Here is a 12,500-nt window from a genome sequence, read left to right as displayed (position 1 = left end):
GACACCCATAGACACCCATAGACACCATAGAGACCAATGGTGAACCCATAGAGAGCCATAGAGACACATAGAGACCCTCGGACATCAGGGACGCCTTGACGTAGGGATCTGTGGGGCAGACCCATAGCGACACGTAGGGAGCCATGGTGAACCCATAGAGACCCATAGAGACACATAGAGAGCCATAGAGACACATAGAGACTAATGGTGAGCCCATAGTGACCCATAGAGACACATAGAGACCCCATAGAGACCCTTGGACATCAGGGACGCCTTGACGTAGGGATCTGTGGGGCAGACCCATAGCGACCCATAGAGACACGTAGAGAGCCATAGAGACCCATAGAGACCCCATAGAGACCAATGGTGAACCCATAGTGACCCATAGAGACCCATAGAGACACATAGAGAGCCATAGAGACCCTCAGACATCAGGGATGCCTTGACATAGGGATCTGTGGGGCAGACCCATAGCGACCCATAGAGACACACAGAGAGCCATAGAGACCCATAGAGACACGTAGAGAGCTATAGAGACACATGGTGAACCCATAGAGACCCATAGTGACCCATGGTGAATCCATAGAGAGCCATAGAGACCAATGGTGAACCCATAGAGACCCATAGACACCCATAGAGACTCATAGAGACACATAGAGACACATACAGACTCATAGAGATACATAGAGACCCATAGAGACCAATGGTGAACCCATAGAGACCCATAGAGACACATAGAGACCCATGGTGACCCATAGAGACCCATAGAGACACATAGAGATCATAGAGACCCATAGAGACCCATAGGGACTCATAGGGAGCATAGAGACCCATAGCGACCCACAGAGACCCATGTCCCCCTGTCCCCATATATCTCCATGTCCCATGTCCCCGTGTCCCCATGTCCCCAGTCAGTTCCCATGTCCCATGTCCCCCAGTCTGTCCCCATATCCCCATGTCCCCATGTCCCATGTCCCCAGTCTGTCCCATGTCCCCAGTCTGTCCCCATGTCCCATGTCCCCAGTCTGTCCCCATGTCCCCCTGTCCGTCCGTACCCGAGTACCCGGTGAGGTCCATGGCGCGCAGGTTGGTGGCCCTGATGACGGTCCCCTTGTCCCCCGTCTGTCCCCATGTCCCCAGTCTGTCCCCAGTCTGTCCCCATGTCCCCATGTCCCCATGTCCCCATGTCCCCATGTCCCATGTCCCCAGTCTATCCCCATATCCCCCTGTCCCCATACACCCTCATGTCCCCAGTCTGTCCCCATGTCCCCAGTCTGTCCCCATGTCCCCATGTCCCCATGTCCCATGTCCCCAGTCTATCCCCATATCCCCCTGTCCCCATACACCCTCATGTCCCCAGTCTGTCCCCATGTCCCCAGTCTGTCCCCATGTCCCCATGTCCCCCTGTCCGTCCGTACCCGAGTATCCGGTGAGGTCCATGGCGCGCAGGTTGGTGGCCCTGATGATGGTTCCCATGTCCCCTGTCTGTCCCCATGTCCCCAGTCTGTCCCCATGTCCCCATGTCCCCTGTCTGTCCCCATGTCCCCATGTCCCATGTCCCCGGTCTGTCCCCATGTCCCCCTGTCCGTCCGTACCCGAGTATCCGGTGAGGTCCATGGCGCGCAGGTTGGTGGCCCTGATGACGGTCCCCTTGTCCCCTGTCTGTCCCCATGTCCCCATGTCCCTGTCTGTCCCATGTCCCCAGTCTGTCCCCATGTCCCCATGTCCCCATGTCCCATGTCCCCATGTCCCCAGTCTGTCCCCATGTCCGTCCGTACCTGAGTACCCGGTGAGGTCCATGGCGCGCAGGTTGGTGGCCCTGATGATGGTCCCCATGTCCCCTGTCTGTCCCCATGTCCCCAGTCTGTCCCCATGTCCCATGTCCCTGTCTGTCCCCATGTCCCCAGTGTGTCCCCATGTCCCCCGGTACCGGAGTATCCGGTGAGGTCCATGGCGTGCAGGTTGGTGGCCCTGATGACGGTGACTGTGAGCCCATGTCCCCATGTCCCCATGTCCCCATGTCCCCAGTCTGTCCCCATATCCCCAGTCTGTCCCCATGTACCCAGTCTGTCCCATGTCCCCAGTCTGTCCCCATATCCCCAGTCTGTCCCCATGTACGCAGTCTGTCCCATGTCCCCAGTCTGTCCCCATGTCCCCCTGTCCGTCCGTACCCGAGTACCCGGTGAGGTCCATGGTGCGCAGGTTGGTGGCCCTGATGATGGTCCCCATGTCCCCTGTCTGTCCCCATGTCCCCGTGTCCCCATGTCCCTGTCTGTCCCCATATCCCCTGTCTGTCCCCATGTCCCCATGTCCCCTGTCTGTCCCCATGTCCCCAGTCTGTCCCCATGTCCCATGTCCCCTGTCTGTCCCCATGTCCCCTGTCTGTCCCCATGTCCCCATGTCCCCATGCCCCCATGTCCCCAGTCTGTCCCCATGTCCCCATATCCCCCTGTCCCCCAGTCTGTCCCCATGTCCCCAGTGTGTCCGTGTGTCCGTCCGTACCCGAGTAGCCGGTGAGGTCCATGGCGCGCAGGTTGGTGGCCCTGATGACGGTGACCGTGAGCCGCCCGGCCGTGGGCAGGTAGCACAGCGAGAAGTTCAGCTCGCCCAGCTCCGCCTTCTCCTGGGGGCGGGGGTATGCAAATGAGCATGCAAATGAGCATGCAAATGCACATAGGGATGAACATACAAATGAACAGACAACCACACAGACAAATGAACATACAGATGAACATACAGATGGACATACAGGTGAACATACAGATGGACATACAGATGGACATACAGATGGACATACAGGTGAACATACAGATGGACATACAGATGGACATACAGACGGACATACAGATGCACCTGCAAATGCATCTATAAATGCACCTACAAATGCACGTGCAAATGCACCTACAAATGCATCTATAAATGCACCTATAAATGCACACGTAAATGCACCTACAAATGCATCTACAAATGCATATGTGAATGCACATGCAAATGCACCTGCAAATGCATCTATAAATGCACCTATAAATGCACATGCAAATGCATATGCAAATGCATCTGTAAATGCACCTACAAATGCACACGTAAATGCACCTACAAATGCATCTACAAATGCATCTGTAAATGCACCTACAAATGCACATGTAAATGCACCTACAAATGCATCTATAAATGCACCTACAAATGCACATGTAAATGCACCTGCAAATGCACCTGCAAACGCATATGTAAATGCATGTGCAAATGCATATGTAAATGCATATGTAAACGCATATGCAAACGGCCATGCAGCCGCACCCCCGCGGCCTCCAGGATGTCCCTCCAGATGGGGACGTCGGCGCCGCGCTCCACGGCCTCCAGCAGGTTGTCCAGCACCACGTGCCCGATCAGGTCGTGGCGCGAGAAGCGGTCGAAGTCGTAGACGCTGAAGTGCAGGCGGCGCGAGGGCAGCTCGGCGAAGGGCACCCCGAAGCTGAACGTCTCCTCGAATACGGGGTTCAGGGTGCGCCGGTGCACCTGGGGACCCCAAAAAATGGACTCGGCGCATGGGAAAACCCCCCCCGGTGCTCCTTGGGGAATGGGGAGTGTGGGGATGGATCCGGATCCGGAGGGGTGGGCGGAGTCCGGGCCGGGATTTCCAAGTGGCTTTGCTCATTTGTTCCCATTCAGCCCATTCAGCCCCTTGTCCCCATTCACCCCATTCACCCCATTCACCCCATTATCCCCATTCACCCCATTATTCCCATTCACCCCATTATCCCCATTCACCCCATTGCCCCATTCACCCCATTGACCCCATTCACCCCATTATCCCATTCACCCCATTCACCCCATTATTCCCATTCACCCCATTCCCCCCATTCACCCCATTGCCCCATTACCCCCATTATCCCCATTCACCCCATTATCCCATTCACCCCATTATCCCATTCCCCCCATTCATCCCATTATTCCCATTCACCCCATTATCCCCATTCACCCCATTGCCCCATTACCCCCATTATCCCCATTCACCCCATTATCCCATTCACCCCATTATCCCATTATTCCCATTCATCCCATTATTCCCATTCACCCCATTATCCCATTCACCCCATTATCCCATTCCCCCCATTCACCCCATTATCCCCATTGACCCCATTATTACCATTCACCCCATTATCCCCATTCACCCCATTGCCCCATTCCCCCCATTATCCCCATTCACCCCATTATCCCCATTCACCCCATTGCTCCGTTCACCCCTTTATCCCCATTCACCCCATTATCCCATTCACCCCATTATCCCCATTCACCCATTCCCCCCATTCCCCCCATTCACCCCATTACCCCCCCACCCCTTTATCCCCATTCACCCCATTACCCCCATTCACCCCATAGCCCCATTCATCCCATTACCCCCATTCACCCCATTAGCCCCATTCACCCCCTTATCCCCATTCACCCCATTTATCCCCATTCCCCCCACCCCCCCAATTCCCCCCCTTCCCTCCCCCCGCCCCACCCCCCCCCACCTTAGTCTGGCACTTCTTCTTGCGCTCGGGCAGCAGGTGGATTTTCACGTAGGGGTCGCTGAGCCCGTTGGGATCTTTGGGCGGCAGTTCCGCCGCACGCAGGACTCGAACCAGCAGCTGCTGGGAGCCGTAGGCGTAACGCAGCGCCACCGCCAGGCGGCCGCAGGTGGGCGTGGCCCCGCGGGCGCCGTCCCCCTCCCCCCCGTACAGCTCCGGTTGGATCTGCCCCAGCCCCGGGGCGCTGGGGGGGGCGTCCGCTTTGTCTTCCGATACCGGGGGGCTATGGGGGGGGGGGGGAAAGGGGGGGGGGTTACGTGGGCACATGTCCCCCCCCAATATGTTCCGATGTCCCTCCATATATCCCCATGTCCCCCCCATATGTCCCCATGTCCCCCCAGTATGTCCCCATGTCCCCCCAATATGTCCCCACGTGCCCTCATATGTTCCCATGTCCCTCCATATGTCCCCATGTCCCCCCCATATGTCCCCATGTCCCCCCAATATGTTCCCATGTCCCCATAATATGTTCCCATTCCCCCCATATATTCCCATGTCCCCCCCATGTCCCACATATGTCCCCATATTTCCCATATCCCCCATGCCCCCCTATGTCCCCATATCCCCATACCCCCCATATGTCCCCATACCCCCCCATATCCCCAAGCCCCCCCATACCCCCCATATGTCCCCATACCCCCCATATCCCCAATACTCCCCATACCCCCATACCCCCCCATATCCCTATACCCCCCATACCCCCCATACCCCCCCATGCCCCCATACCCCCCCATATCCCCACACCCCCCCATACCCCCCATATATCCCAACCCCCCCTACCTGCTCCCCAGCGCCCCCACGTGTTGCTGGGAGGTCGCGCTGCTCAACGCCCCCCCCGCCGCATCCCCCCCTATATCGGGGTGACCCACCGGTGCCACTTGGGGTGTCCCCTGCCCTGGGGGGGGAGGGGGGGGTCCTGGCCCCCCAACCCTCCCCCCTTCAGGACACGGCCCCATATCCAAATAACACCTTTCGGGGGGCGCATCGAGTCCCCCCTCCCCCCCACCCCGTTCGCTCAGGGGGTCCCCAAAAGGTCCCCCCACCCCCCCTAAGGTTTGGGGGGGGTCTTTGCGGGGGGGGGCGCCCCCCGGCGCCCCCTTGTGGCGCCAAGGGAGCCAGCAGAGCTTCCAGGACACGAACAGGGACACCCCCAATAGGACGATCCCGCAGAAGGTGACGATGACGGACAGCAGACTGACGGACACCTCTGGGGGGGGCGGAGCCAGGAGGGCAGGGGGGAGGAGCCAGGAGTGCGGGGGGGAGGAGCCAGGAGTGCGGGGGGGGCGCCGCCAGGAGTGCGGGGGGGGCGGAGCCAGGAGTGCGGGGGGGGCGGAGCCAGGAGTGCAGGGGGGGCGGAGCCAGGAGGGGGGGGGGGAGCCAGGAGTGCGGGGGGGGCGGAGCCAGGAGTGCGGGGGGGGCGGAGCCAGGAGTGCGGGGGGGGAGGAGCCAGGAGGGCAGGGGGGAGGAGCCAGGAGGGCGGGGGGGAGGAGCCAGGAGTGCGGGGGGGAGGAGTCAGGAGTGCGGGGAGGAAGGAGCCAGGAGTGCGGGGGGGCGGAGCCAGGAGTGCGGGGGGGGAGGAGCCAGGAGTGCGGGGGGGAGGGGCCAGGAGTGCGAGGGGGAGGAGCCAGGAGTGCGGGGGGGAGGGGCCAGGAGTGCGGGGGGAGGGGCCAGGAGTGCGAGGGGGAGGAGCCAGGAGTGCGGGGGGAGGAGCCAGGAGGGCGGGGGGGAGGAGCCAGGAGTGTAGGGGGGGGAGAAAGAGAGGAGACATAGGTGAGGGGGGGGGAGGGGACAGCGGGGACAATAAAGGGACCCAAGGGACCCCCTGTCCCCATATCCCCATGTCCCCATATATCTCCATATCCCCCCATATATCCCCATGTCCCGATGTCCCATATCCCTATATCCCCATATGCCCCTGTCCCCCTGTCCCCATGTCCCAATATCCCCCTGTCCCCATATCCCCATGTCCCCACATCCCCATATATCTCCATATCCCCCCATATCCCCCTGTCCCCATGTCCCATGTCCCCATATCCCCCCATATATCCCCATGTCCCAATGTCCCATATCCCTATATCCCCATATCCCCATGTCCCAATGTCCCTATATCCCCATGTCCCATATCCCCCTGTCCCCATGTCCCCTGTCCCCATGTCCCATGTCCCTATATCCCCATGTCCCTATATCCCCATATCCCCCCTGTCCCCATATCCCAATGTCCCCATATCCCCATGTCCCCATATATCTCAATATCCCCCCATATATCCCCATGTCCTGATGTCCCCATATCCCTATATCCCCATATCCCAATGTCCCCATATCCCCATGTCCCCATATCCCCATATATCTCCATATCCCCCCATATATCCCCACATCCCCCTGTCCCCCCCATGTCCCCCTGTCCCCCTGTCCCCCCCCGTCCCCATGTCCCCCCCATGTCCCCGGCTCCCTCACCCCCGTCCCCCCCCCGGGGGTGGCCTCGGTGCCTCAGCAGGTCGGTGAACTCCAGGCACTTGGGGTGCGGGGGGCGGGCGCGGGGGGCGAAGCAAAGTTCCTGCACCAGCCGCAGCGCCCCCCGGCACAGCTCGTCCTCGTAGTCCCCGGACATGGTCTGCACAGGGGTTACACATGGGTTACACATGGGTTACACACACCTTACACACACCTATACACACCTACAGACACCTACACACACCTTACACAGCCCTTACACACCTTACATAGACCTACAGACACCTTACATACACCTCAATACACCTACACACACCTTACACACACCTACATATACCTACACACACCTACAGACACCTAGACACACCTTACACAGCCCTTACACACCTTACATACACCTTACACACAGCTACATATACCTACACAGACCTTACATACACCTACACAGACCTTACACACACTTTACATACACCTAAAGACACCTTACAAACCCCTACATACACCTATACACACCTTACACACACTTTACATACACCTACAGACACCTACATACACCTTACAAACCCCTACATATACCTACATACACCTTACATAAACTTACACACACCTACAGACACCTACACTCACCTTACATACACCTTACACACCTTACATACACCTTACACACACCTTACATACACCTTACACACACCTTACACACCCCCGGCACAGCTCGTCCTCGTAGTCCCCGGACATGGTCTGCACAGGGGTTACACATGGGTTACACACACCTTACACACCTACATACACCTACACACACCTTACACAGCCTTTACACACCTTACATACACCTTACACACAGCTACATATACCTACACAGACCTTACACACACCTACACAGACCTTACATACACCTACATACACTTACACACACTTTACATACACCTAAAGACACCTTACAAACCCCTACATACACCTATACACACCTTACACACACCTACAGACACCTACATACACCTTACAAACCCCTACATATACCTACATACACCTTACATAAACTTACACACACCTACAGACACCTACACTCACCTTACATACACCTTACACACCTTACATACACCTTACACACACCTTACATACACCTTACACACACCTTACACACCCCCGGCACAGCTTGTCCTCGTAGTCCCCGGACATGGTCTGCACAGGGTTACACATGGGTTACACACACCTTACACACACCTTACACATCCCTATACACACCTACAGACACCTTACACACACCTACATAGACCTACACACACCTTACACACACCTACATACACCTTACATACACCTTACATACACCTACATATACCTACACATACCTTACACACACCTACATAGACCTACACACACCTTACAGAGCCCTTACACACCTTACATACACCTTACGCAGCCCTTTTACACTTTACATACACATACACACACCTTACGCAGCCCTTACACACCTTACATACACATACACAAACCTTACATCCACCTACATACACCTTACACACACCTTACACACCCCCAGCACAGCTCGTCCTCGTAGTCCCCGGACATGGTCTACATAAGGGTTACACATGGGTTACACACACCTCACACACACCTACATACACCTACATATACCTACACACACCTACAGACACCTACATACACCTTACACACACCTACATATACCTACACACACCTTACACACACCCACATAGACCTACACACACCTTACACACACCCACATATACCTACACACACCTTACACACACCCACATATACCTACACACACCTTACACACACCTACATAGACCTACACACACCTTACACACACCTACATAGACCTACACACACCTTACACACACCCACATAGACCTACACACACCTTACACACACCTACATAGACCTACACACACCTTACACTCACCTACATAGACCTACACACACCTTACACACACCTACATAGACCTACACACACCTTACACAGCCCTTACACACCTTACACACACCTTACACACACCTTACACACCCCCGGCACAGCTCGTCCTCATAGTCCCCGGACATGGTCTGCAGAGGGGTTACACACGGGTTACACATGGGTTACACACACCTTACACACTCTTACATACACCTACAGACACCTTACACAGCCCTTACGCACCTTACATACACCTACATACATCTACACAGACCTTACAGACACCTACATACACCCTACATACAGCTTACGCACACCTACAGACACCTTACACAGCCCTTACACACCTTACATACATGTACATACACCTACACACACCTTACACACACCTTACACACACCTACATACACCTACACACAACTTACACACACCTACATATACCTACATACACCTTACACAGCCCTTACACACCTTACATACACCTACAGACACCTACACAGACCTTACACACACCTTACATACACTTTACACACCTTACATACACCTTACATAGACCTACAGATACCTTACATACACCTACATACAACTTACACACACCTTACATACACCTTACACACACCTACATATACCTACACACACCTTACACACCCCCGGCACAGCTCGTCCTCGTAGTCCCCGGACATGGTCTGCACGGGGGTTACACACGGGTTACACACACCTTACACACCCCTATACACACCTACAGACGCCTTACACACACCTACAGACACCTACACACACCTTACACAGCCCTTACACACCTTACATACACCTACATACAACTTACACAGCCCTTACACACCTTACATACAGCTACACACACCTTACACAGCCCTTACGCACCTTACATACAGCTTACATAGACCTACAGGCACCTACATACACCTTACACACACCTTACACACCCCCGGCACAGCTCGTCCTCGTAGTCCCCGGACATGGTCTGCACGGCGGTTACACATGGGTTACACACGGGATACACACACCTACATACACCTATAAACACCTTACACACCCCTACACACACCTTACACAGCCCTTCACACCTTACATACACCTACACACACCTTACACACACTTTACACACACCTTACATACACCTTACACACATCTACATACACCTTACACAGCCCTTACACACCTTACATACACCTTACATAGACCTACAGACACCTTACATACACCTACATACACCTACACAGACCTTACATACACCTACATACACTTACACACACCTTACACACACTTTACATACACCTACACACACCTTACACACCCCTTACATACACCTTACACAGCCCTTACACACCCACCCCAACCCCCCACGGTCACCATGTGCACCCCCACAGCCCCATCTGTGCAAACCCCCGTGCAAACCCTCGTGCAAACCCTCGTGCAAACCCTTGTGCAAACCCCCATGGAAACACTTGTGCAAACCCTTGTGCAAACCCTCATTCAAACCCCCATGCAAACTCTTGTGCAAACCCCTGTGCAAACCCTCGTGCAAACCCCCATGGAAACACTTGTGCAAACCCTTGTGCAAACCCTCATGCAAACTCTTGTGCAAACCCCTGTGCAACCCCCTGTGCAAACCCTCGTGCAAACCCTCGTGCCAACCCCCGTGGAAACACTTGTGCAAACCCTCGTGCAAACCCTCGTGCAAACCCCCGTGCAAACCCTTGTGCAAACCCCCGTGCAAACCCTTGTGTAAACCCTCGTGCAAACCCCCATGGAAACCCTTGTGCAAACCCTTGTGCAAACCCTCATTCAAACCCCCATGGAAACACTTGTGCAAACCCTTGTGCAAACCCTCATGCAAACTCTTGTGCAAACCCCTGTGCAACCCCCTGTGCAAACCCTCGTGCAAACCCTCGTGCAAACCCCCATGGAAACACTTGTGCAAACCCTCGTGCAAACCCTCGTGCAAACCCCCATGGAAACACTTGTGCAAACCCTCGTGCAAACCCTCGTGCAAACCCTCGTGCAAACCCCCATGGAAACACTTGTGCAAACCCTCGTGCAAACTCTTGTGCAAACCCCCGTGGAAACACTTGTGCAACCCACCATTCAAACTCCCATGCAAACCCTCATCTAAACTCTTGTGCAAACCCCTGTGCAAACCCTTGTGCAAGCCCTTGTGTAAACCCCTGTGCAAGCCCCCGTGCAAACCCTTGTGCAAACCCTTGTGCAAACCCTCGTGCAAACCCTTGTGCAAAACCCCATGCAAACCCACATGCAAACTCTTGTGCAACCCCCTGTGCAAACCCTCGTGCAAACCCCCATGGAAACACTTGTGCAAACCCTCGTGCGAACCCTCGTGCAAACCCTCGTGCCAACCCCCGTGGAAACACTTGTGCAAGCCCTCGTGCAAACTCTTGTGCAAACCCCCGTGGAAACACTTGTGCAACCCACCATTCAAACTCCCATGCAAACCCTCATCTAAACTCTTGTGCAAACCCCTGTGCAAACCCTTGTGCAAGCCCTTGTGTAAACCCCTGTGCAAGCCCCCGTGCAAACCCTTGTGCAAACCCTCGTGCAAACCCTCGTGCAAACCCTTGTGCAAAACCCCATGCAAACCCCCATGCAAACTCTTGTGCAACCCCCTGTGCAAACCCTCGTGCAAACACCTGTGCAACCCCTCGTGCAAACCCCCATGGAAACACTTGTGCAAACCCTCGTGCAAACTCTTGTGCAAAACCCCATGGAAACCCTTGTGCAAACCCTCGTGCAAACCCTCGTGCAAACCCCCGTGCAAACCCTCGTGTAAACTCCCATGCAAACCCTCATCTAAACTCTCGTGCAAACCCTTGTGCAAGCCCTCGTGCAAGCCCTTGTGCAAACCCCTGTGCAAGCCCCCATGCAACCCCTGGTGCAAACCCCTCGTGCAAACCCTTGTGCAAACCCCCCGTGCAAACCCTTGTGCAAACCCTCATGCAAACCCTTGTGCAAATCCTTGTGCAAACCCTTGTGCAAACCCCCCGTGCAAACCCTCGTGCAAACCCTCATGCAAACCCTTGTGCAAATCCTTGTGCAAACCCCCGTGCAAACCCTCGTGCAAACCCCCAAAACCCTCGTGCAAACCCTCGTGCAAACCCTTGTGCAACCCCTCGTGCAAACCCTCGTGCAAACCCCTCACCTGTGTGCGGCTCCTGGTGCGCGGGGGGGGGGGGGGTCAGCGCTGCCCGGGGGGAGGGGGGGGCGGCTGGGGGGGGGGCGGGGCCATGGGGGGGGGGAGCGGGGGGGCGGGGAGGAGCGACCTGGGGGGCACACACAATGGGGGGGGGGGGGTTGGGGCCCGGACGCCTGGGTCCCCCCCCAGCCCCATAAGTGCCCCCCTGCCCCATAACTGCCCCCCCAGCCCCATAACTGCCCCCCCAGCCCCATAACAGCCCCCCCCCAAACCTGCCCCCCATTCATTCCTATCCCCCCCAACCTGCCCCCCCCCAGCTCCTGCCCCACACAGAACTGACCCCCCCCCCATAGACCCGTCCCCCCCATAGACCCACCTCCCCAAATCTGGACACCCC

At 56.1% G+C, this 12,500-nt stretch overlaps 1 protein-coding gene across 3 annotated transcripts in view; it reads right to left on the bottom strand.

Moving 5' to 3' along the window:
* Positions 1 to 12,220, bottom strand: part of SYT3 (synaptotagmin 3) — an 18,393-nt gene extending 6,173 nt beyond the window's left edge. For all 3 annotated transcript variants that reach the window (XR_014186317.1, XM_082076495.1, XM_082076494.1), the window contains exons 1-6: positions 12,110 to 12,220; positions 7,026 to 7,182; positions 5,352 to 5,778; positions 4,515 to 4,794; positions 3,298 to 3,516; positions 2,503 to 2,623 (exon numbers count right to left, since the gene is read on the bottom strand). Coding sequence is in view for 2 of the 3 variants with exons in the window: in XM_082076495.1 (XP_081932621.1) it covers positions 2,503 to 2,623; positions 3,298 to 3,516; positions 4,515 to 4,794; positions 5,352 to 5,778; positions 7,026 to 7,179 (1,201 nt within the window). In the remaining variant the exon portion in view is untranslated. The remainder of the gene's footprint in view (positions 1 to 2,502; positions 2,624 to 3,297; positions 3,517 to 4,514; positions 4,795 to 5,351; positions 5,779 to 7,025; positions 7,183 to 12,109) is intronic.
* Between the last annotated feature and the right edge of the window lie 280 nt (positions 12,221 to 12,500).

This window comes from Streptopelia decaocto (assembly GCF_964273445.1).
Source record: "Streptopelia decaocto genome assembly, contig: HAP1_SCAFFOLD_465, whole genome shotgun sequence".
NCBI classification, from domain to species: Eukaryota; Metazoa; Chordata; class Aves; order Columbiformes; family Columbidae; genus Streptopelia; species Streptopelia decaocto.
Note: the sequence above shows the minus strand (reverse complement) of the source record. Positions and strands in the feature narration are given on the sequence as shown.